Here is a 16,672-nt window from a genome sequence, read left to right as displayed (position 1 = left end):
AAGCAGGATATACTCAAAATTGCAACATATCCAGAGAGGAAAAATATTGAGAAACATGTAGCTTTTCTACAGCAGGGAAACAGCACCCCACAGGGCTGGTCCCAAAGATGAGGGGGTAGCAAGGCCCAAGTTAGGGACTTGATCAAAGTTCAGCCACCAAGCCCTCTGGATAAAAAACTTGGTTCTCCAAACAAGTGGTGAGGATGCCAGTAGTTTTGTTACTCATGCTTCTGTCAAAGATCTAGGAAACCTATATCCTTCTATTAAGCCACTAGCAATGTGAGTTGGGCAATAAAAATATATTAAGCATTAATTATATATCAGGCTTTGCATTAAAAATAATAGCCTTATTCGTGTTATTACCAAAGGTTGCCCAATCTCTGCTCCTGCCTATTTTTCTTGCCAGGGAGGAGAGGAATACATTTTTTTTTTTCCAAAGACAAACTCCTTGCCACCAGGTAGGGGTTAAAGTGCAAACAAATAAGAAACTATAAAGTTTCACCCCAGAGATGGCAGTGGAAAGAGGGATCAAAGGGTTAAGGATGTAGCTCTGTGGATCTCGGTTAGATCCCCAGTGCCACAAAAGAAATAAAAGGAAAAAATCGTCCATCAGTAGCTAGTAGTGGAACTGAAAGACATAGATTATTATTTCAGGCCAACCCAGACCCCAACCATGAAGGACACATGACAATTCCAGGGCAAAGCCACACAGTTCTTGGGGCTTTTGTTTACCATAAAAAAGCAACTCTCCAGATACGCAGACTAGCAGACTTTTATTCTTTTTTTTTTTTTTTAATTGAGTTTATTGGTACATTTAGGGATACAGTACAGTTACATTCATTGTTGGGATCATGTACCTTTACATGGCAAGTCTTGATTCTCATTTTTTTCCCCTTACCTCTGCCCTCCCTCAGATTTTTATTCTTATACAAATTACTTCTTGAGATGAAGTTTTAAAAAGGAAGGATGTTGATTGGCCATAACCCCTAAAACATATCTTCAGAAAGCCTGGTTAAGACCTTCTTCCAGTGGTTTTCTTATTCAATTCCTTTAGCTTTCAGCTCTTCCTTAACGCGTCTCAGGTAACCAGGATCAGGGTAGCCGTAACTGCAAAAAGAGAAATCCCTTTAAGGCCATTACACACTTTTCTTTAAAATCTGTACTGTACACATTTGGCAGATGAGGGTTTACTATTCAAGGTGGCAAACATTCATAATAATCCTGAGGACGTGTGAAGGTACACTCTCTTGAGTGTGCAGATGTGAATCATTTAGCTAGTGGGGGAGCCTAACTGTCTAACCAGCATCTGTCTTCCAATCAGGCTTGTATTTATTTAGGTACTAGAGATCTAACTCAGGACCTTGCACTTGCAAGGCAGGTGTAGTGCCACCGAGCTACATCCCTGGCCCCCAACCAGGCTTTTAAAATTCTTAGTTTATTGTAAGTAATAATTTTCTATATCTCTCAAAATACTTCACTGACCTAACACATCTGCTATAAACTCTTATAGCCACATCTGCAAATTGCCATATTTCACAATTCCCAAGCTTTATCAACCACTGCAATTCAAAAGACTCTCACTTTGATGGTCCTCCATACTGGGATGTTTTGTGGTGGATATCATTCCATGTAATGACATCTGAGATGTTTTGTGTTGAAGAGTGTCCCACTGTGAAAATTAGCTTGTGTTTAAAGGCTACTTGAAGCAGTCTCAAAACCTCTTTTCCTTCCTCATTATCAGGTAAGTATGCAATTCTCTCTGTTTTAAAATAGCGCCTTCCTGGGTTTGGATGCTCTGCCTGTATGAAAACAACAAAAAATTCAATGTGAAAACAGTTCCCTGTCTAAATTCTATTATATGTAATTTCTTAAAAGATACTTCAAGTCCATAAATTAGCTTTGTTGATAAAGAACAAAAACCCAATTTTAAGATTAGAAAAAAAAAAAAAGACTGAGAGAGTTCAAAGAATGTTTTTAGACAAAGCACCTTACATCACTCATCTTAAAAAAATTGGGCGGGGCTCATGCCTTTCACCTGTAAAATGGGTCATTATCTTTTGGTGCATGAGCCATTCTTTTCTTATAAAAGACCAAGACAGAGGTTCCTACAGATTCACAAATTCCACAGACTTCCATCCCAAAAACGCACGAGTATTCCCAGGTCCAACTGCAGCATGTTTCTCTCTTGAGGGCCTGAATTTCTTTGAGGGTGTACTTTTATCTTTTTAACAAAGCCCTTTATGCCTCTTAATAATACTTATAATTAATATATAATATTAATTATATAATTATAATAAATGCACTTTATTATATGTGTATACGTGTTCATTTGTAGGTAGCACAGATCAAAAGCAAGGAAAGTATTAAAAATTTTACTCATGTTCCTAATAGTTCATTTTCACCTCTTTCCTCAAACTCACTGCGGATACTACCTACCTTCCTGACTTCCCCCATCTTGACACATAACCTCCAAACAACAGAGCAGTCCCTTTTGTTCTGGTAACCCTAGTACAGTGGAAAGAAACGGGGCGGGGGGGGTCAGAAACACTTACTGTTTGGATGCCTCCCTTCATGCAATATTTAATCACAATGGTGCCACAGGATTTATAACCTGGAAGTGGTTCTTCCCTCACGGAGTAGGTCATGGTTCCTTCTGGCTGATTCCCCATCTGGATACCATAAGAAGTCTGGCACAGAGGACAGACTGGCTTATATGACATGCATTTCTTGATACAGGGGTCACAGAATTCATGCTTGCACTTTGAGAGCACGTGTTTGTTACGAATGGTGTCCAAGCAGATGATACACAGATCTTCTTCCTTCTTATCTGTGTCTGAGTTTCCAGAACTTGCAGAGCCCTTGGGTAGAGGAGAAGCTGCTTTTGAGTCGTTACTATCAATGTCTACGAGGGTTTCACGCTCATTGTTCAGTTTCTCTCCAGCCAATGGCACCCGTTGTTTTTGTAAGACAAACTGTTTTGCCTGTGCAAGGTGATCTGGCAAACCGGTCAAAGTTATTGACTCTTGATCCAGAACAAAATGTACATTTGGATGCTTTTTGCTAAAGTCATTGGCAAACTTGGTCCCACGTAGGTGTTTTCTGTCCTTGCCCAAATCCTTCAGTGGAAGGACTTCACTCATCAGCAGAGAGGAGGCCTGCTGAAGTGCATCGATGAAGCTTGCATAAGCGTGCACAGACAGATCTAAAGCCTTGTCCTTAGGATTGAACTGAATGAGGGTTTTCTGATCTTTCTCCCAAACCTGACAGTGAGTGTCGTACTTCTGCTCTATCTCTGCTATCTCCTTGTGTAATTCAGCTAGAAGTTTATAACGGGCGGTATCGACCTCAACTGCATTGGTCATGAAATTGTGAGCCAAGATTTTCATAGGTGGCTTGACAAAACCTTCAGACATTTTTTGTTTGGCAGCTTTGATGTCATCTAGGGTTCCAAGGAGAGTTAGCACCTTTCTGTGCTCCTTTATGAGGAGCTTTGGGAAACAGCAGCTCAGTTTGTGTTTGATTTCACTTGCCTGCTTACTGTCTACTAAAGGGACATATTCATGCTTCAGAGATGCTGTTTTCTTCTGAAACTCGCTGACAAAAGACTCTCGTGCTCCTTCTAGATCACCTGATTGACTGCAAGTGAAGTATATACAGGTCACACCGGTAAGGGTACTGGATTGAGTTTTGATGTTTACACCAAATCTCTTCTCGATTGAATTTATTTTATCCGGACAGGTATATTCAAAGTATTCAAACAAACACAAGGGAACTTCAAAATGGTTTCCTTTTTCTTCTGAGCTGGCTTTGGGTTCAGAGGGAGAAAATCTGCTCCACTCATGCTGGTCAGGGAGCTTCCTCTCTGTGGTGGAAGGCAAAGACTCCTGTTTCTGCTCATTTCCCAGGAGCTGCCTACTCAAGAAGTGGTATATTTTTTCAATATCTTTGAAGTCACCACACACACTCTCAATTCCATTGTGACCCTGCATCGTTTTGATATTGGGGCAGACTGTGGCTACCTGTGATCTCTGCTCTTTGGAGAACAGGTCACAGTTCAGGTCAGCTGTTACAGCGAGAAAGATCTGAAATTTAAAAGGAACAGGAACACATAAAATCTTTCAGATATTCAACCTAACAGTCTCCTCTTCAGGAGAAAGCCTAGAGACCACAGAAATAGCCACTGGGTCTAGGGCTAACTTGTTCAAACCCTCTGAGAGGACACAGTGTGCTACAGACCACAGAGTCTCAGGCCTCTCTGTATATTTTCACCTGGAAAGTTAACACCAACAAAAGCCAGGGCTGAGGCCTAACCCCAGAGACTCATGTAACTGAGTTGTTCGCAGTGGAGCCTGGGCATGAGCATTTTTACAGCTGCAAGATCTATGTTTGCTGCTGTCTGTGTGACCTTGGAGGAGCAGAGGCACTTCTGTTTTCTGGCCAAGTTGCTGTGATCCTCACAAAAGTGTCTATGAGCTTGGAAGGGAACCATAAATCTAAGGAGGGTCTTTTCCCTCTGCTACTATTTTTTTTACTCTTCCCTGACTGTGGAGTATTCCATGTGCCTAGCTGTGTCCCCAGCCCCCGTAACAGTGCCTGGCACACAGTAAGCAGCTGATAACTATTCGCTGTATGAATCTCTGCATGGCTGACTCCTTCCCACCATTTAAGTCACAGGCCAAATATCAATCCTGCAGAAAATCTGGGTCTGACGTTTGCCCAACTCTCTTCCCCTTTCTCGCCCTGGCCCTGGTTCTCTGAGGCAAAACCCTATGTTATCCTCCTCTTAGCTGCTGTGGTTTTATTTTTGTTGTTGTTGTTTTTATTTTTCATTTGTTTGCTAATCTTTCTGTGTCCCTCTCCAGGCTCAAAGTGAGCTGCAGGAGAGTTTGGACTTTGCTTTACTCTCCACTGATTCTCGGTGACTGCACCAGTGGCCAGATCTGGGCGTGTAGCCAGGGCTGGGTCGCTGGGTTGAGATGGCAAAGGTGGCGCTCCGAAGTGGCAGCCCCTTCGGCCCGCACTCACCTTTTGGGACAGGCGGCAGAACCATTGAGCTAAATCCCCTATCACCCACCTTTTGGATGCAGGGATCCACCGCACTGGGAGCGGATCCTTCACGGGAAGGCTTTGCATCAGACCGGGCCTCAGCTTGTGACTGGGGCAGTGAAAAAATGCTGGATCCCGGGTTCTTCTCTGTCGGGTCCTGAGTGGTTTCCAGGAAAACGGTCACAAGTTTGCTGTCAGTCTGAATTTGGTGCTCTCTTCTTTTCGACACTCTCTCCTTGGCTTCGGGGAGACATCAAACACATTCACACAGAAATTGGAGAGGTTTCAGAGAGAGAGAGAGAGAGAGAGTTGGCCTTTCCTATCTCTGTGGATTGAATCCAGGAGCCAGCAAAGACACCCAGATCCACAGGGGCTCAAATCTTTAATCTAAAAATGGTGTCGTATTTGCATATAACCTGTGCGCATCCATTGGAAGGCGGAGGGAGTCTGGTGGGCGCAGGGCCCCTTTTTATCCCCACAGTCAGTGTCACGCTCTCCCAGCTAGAACTGGACCTGCCAGAAGAGCCCAGCGCTGGGTCCCCAGGCCGTAGCTTACCTGCCCTTTCTCTGAACTTCACCAGGAAAGTGTCCGCGGCCAAGGGCTGGACGTTGCACTCCCCGCCACCGGACTGCCGGCTCTGGAAGTACCTCTCCAGCTTCCAGCGAAGCCGAAGCCGGGGTACGAGCTCGCACTCGGGTACTCGCACTAAGAGCGGGGACGGCGAGCGGATGCTGGGTTCCATGGCTCTCGGATCGCGGCTTGGGACGCGGCAGGAGATGCCAGAGTGGGGACGACGGCGCGACGGGCCCTGACGCCTGGGCCCGAAGTTTCAGTTTCGCTTCCCCAGAGGTCCCTCCCAGTTCCCGGCAGGGCCGCCTCCCCCTCCTCTTTGCAGTTGCTCTGTTGCTGGGCTGGCCGCACTCTTCTGTCCCAGAGGAGCAGGTCGGGCTACCCCAGGCTCAAGGGGTCCCTGTCCTGCAGGCTCAGAGACCAAAGGGGTCCGAGCCAGGCTTCCTCCTTTGGCGGCTGGGTGGGGAAAGTAAGTTTCGAGTGTGCGGGCCTTGTTATTATTGGATGCTAAAAGGTAAGTCTCATTCTGAATTCAGATTAAACTTAGCTAGTTTTTATTTTTTGTAATTGAGGCTTTTTACCTGCATTGTGACCCGTTCCCTGTTCCCTCCTGCACCTCTACCCGTGAAATGGGCGCTTGGTGCTTTGGTGTCCTCTTTCCTCTGTTGGCCTAAGGCCCTGAACAGACAGAGCTGGCCTTGGGAGAACAGGTTCTCAAGGCAGGCCAGGGGAGGCAGGTCTTCGGACAGAGAAGCCAAACCACAAGAAAGGCTGGGATGGGCTAGGAGAGGTGGGGAATGAGGGCCAAAGGAAGGGCTGGCTCACATCTGTGCTGTCCGGTAGAACTATGAGAGCCATGTGTGTTAATCCTAAAATTCTTAGTCATATTTTAAAATAGGTAAAATTAATTTTACTGATATGGTTGGTCTTTAGCTTAGTATATCCAAACTTTATTTATTTTTTAAACTTACTTGTCTCTATTTAGTCTAGGCTGGCGTTGAACTCACTGTGTATCCCAGACTGGCCTCAACCCAGCGATGATCCTCCGGCCTCAGTTTCCTAAGTGCTGGGATTACAGGCTGCACCACCATGCCCAGCTACCCAAACTTTAATCATTTCAGCCTGGTGGTATCACATGATGGATCTGAGAGCTAGATTCTAGGATCTTACGTATGGTGAGCAAAGAATTACAAGTGTAGATCCAATGGTAAAAGAAAAAAGCAGCTACATTTCTTCAAGATGACAGGAAGGTGTGCCCAGTGAAGGTCTGTGCTAACAGAAACACAAAGGTGGCACAAACAGAAGAGTGGTTTCAGTGGTGATGGAAATAAGAAACACTCAGATAAAGCAGGCTTTCTGATTTTAAAAGATGTATACCCCACCGGGATGGCTCTTACTGGGCCTTTGGATAAGATTGATAGAAATAATTGACAAGGTGCTGAGTCTCTCAGAAGCATGATAATGAGCACCTCTATCCCAGAATGCACTTTGGTTAAATCACATACATGAGATGCAGTCTGTATGTATGAAACTTTAACAGGGATCGAGGGGGGAAAAGGTTATTCAAAGTCAGACCATAAGTTCTAACACGCCTACACTCAGACCTGGAGCATTAGAGATTTCCTGGGTTTTTGTTATTTTTAATTCTGCGTCTCTTAGGCCACTGGAAATGAGGATTGGTCCGGGGTATGCCCTAAATTCAGGAGGATGGAGGAGGAGTGTTCTACTAGTGCCAGTTGTGCTACTGTACTAACAGGATAGTGTAGGCACTTTTTGTTATACTAAGTTTTTGCCATTCAGTGTTTTTTTGTTTGTTTGTTTTTGTTTTTGTTTTTTGAGACAGGGTCTCACTATGTAGTTGAGATTGACCTGAAACTCACTATGTAGCCCAGTCTGGTCTCGAACTCACAGTGATCCTTCTGCCTCATCCTCCCGAGTGCTGGGATTACAGGCGTGTGCCATCACGCCTGGCTCATTCAGTGTTTTTCTTACACTTAGCTCACATGTAAATTCAGACTAATCAGGTCTAATGCTTCACAGCTACATGTGTCTAATAATGGTCTACCCTGGGCAGCACAGGCCTAGATGAAGGTCTTCAAGACTGGGAAGAGAAATGAAAAGGTTAGGCCAAGGAAAGCAGGAGAGTGATGTGGCACTTTTGCATTTTAGAAAGATGGGGCTGACAAGGAGGCTTAGGATACATTTCTAAGCAGGGAGAGGTCAGAGATGAGGCTTTTGCATGTAGCAGTTAAGACTGGAAATGGATCAGCCTTTATGGGCAGCAAGCTGGTAATACTATCAGAATTATAACTGCATATGCCGGGCGTGGTGGTGCACGCCTGTAATCCCAGTGTTTGGGAGGCTAAGGCAGGAGGATCGCTGTGAGTTCGAGACCAGCCTGGGCTACATAGTGAGTTCCAGATCAGTCTCAACTACATAGTGAGACCCTGTCTCAAAACAACAACAACAACAAAAGAATTATAACTTCGTATACTTGCTGTACTTCTAGGAATGTGTCCCATTGGTGTATCAGCGCCTATGTGAAGTGACTTCTGTATAAAGTTGTTCTTCACAGTCTTGTTTATTATAGTTTAAATTTGGTACTCCTTGAATGTCCATAAACAGGGGCCAACATTTAAATAAATTAGAGTATAACTATATCATGGAATACAATGAGTGTTTTTTTTAAAAAAAGAGGGCAATCTCAGTGTGCTACTATGGACAGATAAATTAAGTGGAAACAGTGAGGTACAGAAAAGTGTCTAGAACCTGCTACCATTTGTGGACAGATGCCTCTACAAGGCTACAGGAGAGGCCCTGGTTTCTTCTGAGTGGAACTTAGAAAGAAATGAACAGGCCTTTTATACTTTCTGAATTTGAGCCATATAAATGTAACACCTATTCAAACAATTAACTGTAAAATCAGATACGACCTGAAAATGTTTAGAAAAGAGTGTTACAGCCATTAATGTGGAGTGTCGGTTGGTTTGGGGAGCTGCCCAGGGGATTGGTGGAGCATGCTTCTAGGGGAGTCACTGAGATGCGGCCTTGGGGATCCTGTATATGTCTGTTCCCTCACCTTTTCCTCTCTGGCACTGATTCCCCTGCTCTGCTTCTCAGCTGCCATGAACTAAGCATCTTTCCTCTGCCATACCTCCTTGCCATCATGTTCTGCCAGCTGCCTGTATACTGAATGCCCCAGACTCTGAGCTGAATCAGATCTCTCCTCTTTTACATTGTGGGTGTTGGGCATTGTGTCCCGGTGATAAAAGAGCTGGCGAATACAAGTGTGTTGCTGAGACCTTGGGATGCAGCAGTGTTGCAAGGAAAGCAGGGTAGGGGCATATCTGAGAGTGACTTACGTGGCCAGGGCCCAGAGATAGGCTGGATATGGGACAAAGGATAATTGTTAGATGTTTTATTTGAGTGGGCAAATGGTGTATCATTTACTCAGCTGTGGAAACCAGTTGATAAATAAAGCATTAGTGGGAGTAGAAGGGAGGAGTAAGAATGAGGACGTAAGTTTTGCAGAAACTGTACTGGAGGGGATTATGTGACATTCAGGTAGAGTTGGAAAGTGAGGCCCGGGAGAGCCACAGCCTAGACATATAGATGTGAGGGTCCTATTTGCAGTGGGAGAGTCAAAACCCTGGGAGTGGATGAAATTATCAAAGCAGATTATATAGAATGAGATGAGAAGTGTCTCTCAGACAGATTCCTTAGCAAACAGTTAAAGAGTGGAAGCGAATTCAGGTAAAAGACCTGTAAAGAAAAAGCAACAGGTAGGTAGCCAACCAACCAAGAGAAGAAGGCATAGGAGAAATCAAGAAAGCCAAGTTTCAGGAATCAAAAAATGAAGTGCTTTGGAAAGGAGTCAAATTGTGTTCTCTGGGACAGTTGCTTGGGGTTAGCCACAGGGAAAACACGGACATTTTCGGACGAGTGCCGATCCTGAGGTGGGGGGCTGAGCAGGCAGGGGAGTGGAAGTCAGTGGCTCTTCCCAGAAATTTGGTTCCCTATGATGACACAGGCCCAGTTGCACCCAGTGATGAAAAGTTGGGAGGGCTTTGTTATCGTTACTATTGTTATTTTTTAAAGGAAGAGATGAAAGTTTTAAGGAATGTGACTCATGTTTCTAATCCTTTGGGGTTAAATGGAGGACGTGGATACCACCTCCACAGACATTTTTTCTCCCCTCTAGTTCTTCTCTAGTCCCGGTCTGAAGGCAGAAGCAAATGCAACTTCTACAGGGAAAAACCAGCAACCCACAGCAAACCCGGGCATTCCTGCTTTTGTGAAAACAGCAGTGCCCTCTAGAGGCAGAAATGCAACTTGTCCTCGCATTTCAGGACTGTAGACTTCACCCTTTTTCCTGCAGGGTAAAAATAATGGTGGCTCTGATGCTGTCGCTGGTTTTATATATATATATTTTCAATTGCAAAAACATTAGAAATCACTTCAGAGACCTAAAGATAATAGCAGGTGTGGGCCACCATATCTTTAAGAATTTTCATCATCAGGGCTTTAGCTCAGTGGTTTCGCTGCCTGCCTGCCTGGCAAGCACAAGGCTGGAGTTCAATCCCCGGTACCAAAAAACAAAACAACAACAAAAAATAATTTTTATCATCATTCTAATAATTCACAACCTTTTAATTTGTACCTATTAGATGGAAAATCATTACATTGTAATTTTTCCCAGGTTTTCTAATTTTTGTGCAGATATGCACTATCTAGTTAGGTCAAGGATATTTATCACAAACTCAGTAACACACAGCCCTCATAAGAACAAACGGGGTTTCATCTTTCTTTAAACACTGTCCTTTGGGAGACTGAGGCAGGAGGATCTCCCCGAGTTCAAGGCCAACCGCAACTGCAGAGTAAATTCAAGGCCAGCCTAAAATACACAGCAAGAGACCCTGTCTCAAAAAACCACAACAGCCAGGGATTTAGCTCAGTGTCACTGCACCTGCCTTACAAGTGCAAGGTCCTGAGTTCAATCCCAGGTACTGAGAAAGAGAAAAGGGAAACAAAACAACAAAAAGCACCACCACGCTCCAAGGGTTTTCACTGGCTCACAAGGCTGCTTTTCCTCACTGCTCAGTCTCACCACTTTGATATCTTCCTCATCTACATATGTAAAGACCTGCTGCATCCTTCAGAGCCTGGCTGGAGTCTTAACCTTTTCCATAAAGCTCCCCTTTGGGCCGGGGATTTAACTCAGTGGTTCTGCCACCTGCCGCTCAAGGGCAAGGACCTGAGTTCTATCCCCCTTAGAGCTTCCCCCCCACCTGAACTGCCACCATGTTTTCAGTTGAACTTCTGGAGAGCACAGAAGGTAAACACTAACAACTGCAAAACAGCATGTGTATATTCACTCAGGATGAAAAATCTGGTTGAGTCCTCCTATAGGATTCTTGTACCACATCTCCTCTACTTCTAGTCAATGCTTACTGTGTTCTATTTATTCCTAGAAATAAACCACTGTATCTGGGAACTACAGTCTACCTTTGGAAACACAGAAGAGGGTATAAGCGCTGAAAGACCCACTAAGGACCTGGAAGATGGCCTTTTCCATGGTAAAAAGCATAAAGATCTGCATTTGATGAACATTGATCAGTACATTTATAGTTCTCCCTATAACAGCAAGAAATTGGGGTCTTCGGTTATACCTAGTACACTGGCGTGGCTTTAATAGCCCAGTAAAATTTTCCTTTTTTTTTTTTTTTTTTTTTTTGTACTGGGGATAGAACTCGGGTCCTTTAGCTTTCTCCTTGCACTCTGTGGGGAATGAGGAATCAAGAGTATGCTAATTTAATTGATAGAGTCAAGTTGAGGGTGGGTATTTTTAAAATGTCCCTTCCATATCATTTGGATTCTCTTCATTCATACAATAGTTCTTTTTCAGGATAAGGGAAGGGGGTGATAGAAAAGGAATAAAATCCAGGGGATAAGGAAAGACATTTCATTTGCTAAATCTGATTATTCTACCTTAAGGCTTGTGTCATGAAATAGACAGTTTAGAGTGGGCCCTTTTCTGTTCTGTCTGAGGAAACTCCACAAGACTTCGGGGATTGGAGCCTGTCTGAGAATGTGGGGTTGTTGTGGTCTTTGGTCTATGGACTTTCCAAGTGTTCATCTCCAACCCTTCGTCTCTTTCTGAGTTAGAAGTACACTGACCTCTAGGGAAGTGAGATAGGTCAAGGCTTGCTGGGACATTTCGTATTTTCAGTGTTTCAGATGCACACAAAAATAAACAAATAACAAAATACCGTGGGCTTCTGTCCCAAACCCAGTGCTCTGAGCAGATATTCTAAATTGTGTTTATCAGACTGTATTTGTAATCAGTAGTAATCTATAGTCATTCAGCCTGAATTTTTTTTTTAAAAGCCATTCTCATTTTTCACAGGGTGCTGGAGCATCTTCCAGGAAAGAAACAGGTAGGATCAACTCACTATCACTCTCATAGAAACATAGGGAGGCTTTCTTCATATGTTTTTGGCTTTATTAGGGGCTCCTACTTGGTTCTCTAAGAAACAAGGCCTTATAAATCTGGCTTTGCCTCAGATCTTTCCTCAGTGGAGAAAGGGAATACGGGAGGATACTGTGTCCCCCACAAGTGCTCAGGTGCGTGGCTGCAGGCCCCAGTGGTGACCCCAAACATGCTGCAGGAGGTGCCTGCCCCTGCTGTGTCCCCTTGTCCAACAGCTGTAAGTCTCTCCTGACTACAGCTCTGCAGCTGAAATTGGCCAGGAGTGGACAACTGGAGCTGGAAGTTTAGCTCAGGGCCAGGGGTTTAGCTCAGGGGTTCTGCTGCCCACCTCACAAGTGCAAGGATCCGAGTTTGATCCCCAATACCAAAAAAAAAAAAAAAAAAAAAAAAAAAAAAAAAAAAAAAAAAAAAGGAATGGACAACTGACTCTCCCTTTTGCTCAGTGTGTTAGTTACTTTTCTCTCTGCTGAGACAAAATACCCGACACCCAAAGTTAGAGGGAAAGGGTTTTATTTGGCTTACAGTTCATAGAGGTTTCATCTACAGTTGGCTGGCTCCAAGGCAGAGGGGCAGAGGGGCAGAGGGACAACAGTTCATGGCAGCAGAATATGCCAAAAACAAGGAAGGGCCTTATGGTAGAGGGACATCGCAGAGGAGAAACTGTTCACAGTGCCTACATGGTAGCAAAGGCAACAAGGAAAGTAACAAGTGTCTTCCTTCCTCCTTTATCCCACCCAGACTACTGGGATTAGGGCAGTATCAAACCAATTACTCATGTGTAGTGGTTTAGTAATTACAATCCCTTAATCCCAGCATCACAGATTCCAGATTCAGCAGCCTCCAAGAAGACTGCATGAGGCTTTGGGGGGACATCTAGACACAAACCATAACACTTAGCAAGAGCTGAAAGAGACAAACGGTCCCTACCTAACCCTAGAGCTGGCCCCTGACAGGATTGCCAGCCAAAGCTAGCTGAGCCCAAGGACTGACTGCTGAGTCTTTGAGTCACTGAGACCACCAGAGGTCTTTCTAGGTGGCTCAGATTAGAACTAGAAGTTGAAGTACTATATAAGTCATGATCACATTTTATCTGTTTTAGGATGCACATTTTTTTTCACATTTTAACCCTTCTGAAATAAGGCTACCATGGTTCATTTGCCATTGTTACTCCTTTATCAGAGGCATATAATAACGATGTCTTAGACTCCATAAAATACCGTATCCAGGTTGGGTTTTTCAGAAAATAAGAGTTGGAAATGGAGGTAACCAGTGCAAATGGTTCACTATGAAGGTACAGAAGCCAGATTGGGCAGCTGGAGCCATGGGACTGTAATGAAAACCTGATGGTTAGAGATGTCTGACTTTGGGCATAGATGGCCTTGCTCAGCCCTTGATGGAGGTCATCCTGAAAAAAAGGCATCCTCCAGAGGCTGAGAGCTGGAGGCTGTAAGCTTACCGTTTTTCTCACTTCATAACCAAACTGAAGGAAGAGCTGAGCGATGCATCTTTTTTGCCACATAAGCAAACAGATTTTACTCAACTGATTTTCATTGTTCCATGGAACAGAAATGCTATGAAGAATTACTTATTCTACCAAACATTGACAATTCTCTACCCACTTGCTCCTCTGGTGTCCCTGTACTGTTTTCCACCAAGGAACAGCTTTGACCAAAGACATGCAGAGGTTGGATAATATCCTATCTCCTATAATTACCCCTCTGGGTTAAAGTCCTAAGTCACATGATTCATACTGTCTGCTAGTGGAGTTAATCTTCAGTTTTTAGGTATCACACACTTTATTCATTTTTTTCCTTTGTTTTACCTTCCCACCCTGCCCTCCTTAACAAAAAGCCCCTGATGTTTTCTAAGATCACCTCCCAAACTACTTACACTCAAAATTCATGTCCCAGGCCTTGCTTCTTAGAGAACCAAGTAGGAGCCTTTAATAAAGCCAAAACATATGAAGAAAGTCCCCCTATGTTTCTAATTTATAATTAAGTTCCTTTAAATATGTGTGTGTTCATCATTGATCTTCCTAAACTCACCATTTTTACATACATTTAAAATCACACAGGGCTGGGAATTTAGCTCAGTGGCACGGTGCCTGCCTCCCAAGTGCAAGGTCCTGAGTTTGATCCCTAGTATTCCCACCCCAAAAAAGATCACACAGTTTTTTTCACTGCCATCACTGTACACAGTAGCTAGCCTTACGAAGCACTTACTGTGTGCCAGGCTTAAGACTAAACACTTTGTAGGTGACCTACCACTGAAAACTCTTAGGTATTCTTTGTTTGTTTGTTTTTTTTTTTTTAGTACCGGGGATTGAACTCGGGTCCTTGTGCTTGCAAGGCAGGCTACCGAAACGTTGAGCTAAATCCCTGGCCCCAGGTATTCTTGATCTAACTATGTGTCCAGGTGAAAAGGAGAAGTATTAAGGGCACTAGAGGAAATTCATTCCCTTGCAAATAAAAATTCATTTTCCCATTATGAATGGAATCAAATCCCTTTCAAAGGAACTCTTGCATGTTTCTTTATTATTTTATCTCTTTGCTTTTCCAGAGGCTGACTTTTCTGTTGACACCTTTAGCTGGAAAATTCCCATCAATCACAGTGACTTCACAATTTTAAAAAATCACGAGAGTCGGCTGTCTGAAGTCCTGCAGAATAAGTTTGGCTGTCTCTCCACCCTGATCTCTCCAGCCTTGAAAGGTCACAGCCAGCTTCTTGCTCAGAAAGTCTTCAGTAAAAGGTTGAGCCCTAGACTGGAGTTGTCTGTGTGGAAAGATGACCTCACCAGACATGCTGTTGATGCAGTGGTGAATGCAGCCAATGAAGACCTTCTGCATGGGGGAGGCCTGGCTGGGGCCCTGGTGAGAGTTGGAGGCCGTGAAATCCAAGAGGAGAGCAGAAGGTTTGTGGTCAGATATGGTAAGGTACCAGCTAGTGAGATAGCTATCACTGGAGCAGGGCAGCTTCCCTGTAACCTGATTATCCATGCTGTTGGGCCCCAGTGGAAGGCAAAGGATGCACAGAGATGTATTGATAAATTGCATAGGGTCGTTGCCAGAATTCTGAAGTATGTGACCTATGAAAATACAACAATTAAGACAATTGCAATTCCAGCCCTGAGCTCTGGAATTTTTCAGTTTCCTCTGGATTTGTGTACAAAGACTATTTTACAAACTATTGAGTGGTATTTTCGAGAGATGCCATTGCTTAGTAATTTGGAAGAAATTCACCTGGTAAGCAATGAGGACCTTACTGTGGCTGCCTTGAAAACTGCTTCAGAAGTCTTCCTAGGGGAGAATGAGCTGGGCCCATGGATGAGTCAAGAAACCACTCCTCCTGTCAATATTCAAACAGTTCAGGGCCAGACCCTGCAGACTGTCCAGGGCCACATTGAACAGCAGATGGTAAGTCTTTGTTTCTGTTCTCTCCCACTGCTGAAGGGAACCCTTGGATTGTTAATCAAGAGGTTTTAGAATATATACTTTTTTATTGAGTTTATTGGTACATTTTAGGTATACAGTACAGTTACATTCATCACTGGGATCTTGTACCTCTACATGACAGGTCTTGGTTCTCGTTTTTTTCCCCTTGTCCCTGCCCTCCCTTCACCCCCTCCTCCCCTCGCCGTTTACAAACACTATATGCAACTCTGTGTAGAAAGCATCTTGTTGGGTTAAGCCTATAGACTTCACCTACTCAGCCTAAGGCAGTAAGATCACAAGTTTGAGGCCAGCCTGGGCACCTTAGTGGAACCCTGTCTCCAAATTTAAAAAATAATGACAATGAGGGCCGGGTATTTAGCTCAGTGGTTCAGTGGCCTGCCTTGCAAGCGCAAGGACCCGAGTTCATTCCCCACTACCCCCCCAAAAAATAATAATAATGACAATGGAAAGGGGTAAGACTGTAGCTCAGGATGAGGTCCTGGGTTCAATTTCCACTATGATAAAAAGAGGAACTTCACAACCACACCATCTGGATATCAGCTTTGCCATTTACAGACTGAGAAATCTAAAACAAACTGCTTTACCTCTTAGTTTTCCTCATCTGTAAAGTGAGGCTGATAGTAGCACTTGTATCTTAAAGGTGGAATCAACACCTATAAAATGATAGAACAGTGCATGTATATTATTATTGCTATTGGTATTATTCTTAGGCACAGGGAAGAAATAGAACAATTTTTGATCCTAAGGAACTTAAAATCTACTATACTGTTTTTTTAATCAAACAAGCTCTTTACTTGGAAAATCTCACCGAGGAAGCAAACCATAGCAACCTTTCTGAAGCAACCTATCAGCAGTAACAAAAGTAATATTTAAGACCATATACATTTGTAACACAGCAGAGTATAGTGGACCAAGAAAAACTGTTTGCAAGGGAGGAGGGGTTTGAATCTGATCTCCAGTTTTGATGGTCATGAACTGAGAGGGGAGAAGCTTTCTGGTTGGTTAGTGACTTGAGCAGGGAGATGCAGAGGAACTGACAGGGAATAAAGGATTTGGCTCTGTGCCTGGGGCTGTGGAGAAAGGGTAATTTAACCAAAAAAAAAAAAAAAAAAA

The 16,672-nt window shown here is 43.8% G+C and overlaps 2 protein-coding genes across 4 annotated transcripts in view; one reads left to right on the top strand and one right to left on the bottom strand.

Annotated features, from left to right (window-relative positions):
* Positions 1-847: 847 nt before the first annotated feature.
* Dtx3l (deltex E3 ubiquitin ligase 3L) lies at positions 848-5,879 on the bottom strand. Its single transcript, XM_010617957.1, has 5 exons — positions 5,603-5,879; positions 5,075-5,286; positions 2,553-4,082; positions 1,582-1,799; positions 848-1,107 (listed from the first exon to the last, which is right to left on the bottom strand). The coding sequence occupies exons 1-5, from the start codon at positions 5,787-5,789 to the stop codon at positions 1,038-1,040; spliced, it is 2,217 nt and encodes a 738-aa protein (XP_010616259.1). The 5' UTR covers positions 5,790-5,879; the 3' UTR covers positions 848-1,037.
* Positions 5,880-6,009: 130 nt separating this feature from the next.
* The window catches only part of Kpna1 (karyopherin subunit alpha 1), a 91,623-nt gene continuing 80,960 nt past the window's right edge, over positions 6,010-16,672 (top strand). Inside the window, exons 1-4 of one of the 3 annotated variants that reach the window (XM_019206688.2) lie at positions 6,663-6,792; positions 11,089-11,193; positions 12,024-12,054; positions 14,667-15,520. In XM_019206688.2, the coding sequence (XP_019062233.1) occupies positions 11,179-11,193; positions 12,024-12,054; positions 14,667-15,520 (900 nt within the window). In that variant the 5' untranslated portion in view covers positions 6,663-6,792; positions 11,089-11,178. Of the gene's footprint in view, positions 6,132-6,662; positions 6,793-11,088; positions 11,194-12,023; positions 12,055-14,666; positions 15,521-16,672 lie in introns of those variants that run through there. The other 2 variants (XM_010617966.3, XM_019206689.2) reach the window with 2 other exon arrangements.

This window comes from Fukomys damarensis, unplaced genomic scaffold, assembly GCF_012274545.1.
Source record: "Fukomys damarensis isolate Sample0158 unplaced genomic scaffold, DMR_v1.0_HiC HiC_scaffold_24, whole genome shotgun sequence".
NCBI classification, from domain to species: Eukaryota; Metazoa; Chordata; class Mammalia; order Rodentia; family Bathyergidae; genus Fukomys; species Fukomys damarensis.
This window is presented reverse-complemented; position numbering and strand designations above follow the sequence as displayed.

What these genes read in the sequence shown, in the direction of transcription:
- Dtx3l (XM_010617957.1), bottom strand. Translation starts at nt 5,789, where the DNA reads ATGGAACCCAGCATCCGCTCGCCGTCCCCGCTCTTAGTGCGAGTACCC. An exon ending in TGAAGGGAGGCATCCAAACA is followed by an intron (nt 1,800 to 2,552) that starts GTAAGTGTTTCT and finishes GTTTTCATACAG; the next exon opens with GCAGAGCATCCAAACCCAGG. An exon ending in CAGTATGGAGGACCATCAAA is followed by an intron (nt 1,108 to 1,581) that starts GTGAGAGTCTTT and finishes CTCTTTTTGCAG; the next exon opens with TTACGGCTACCCTGATCCTG.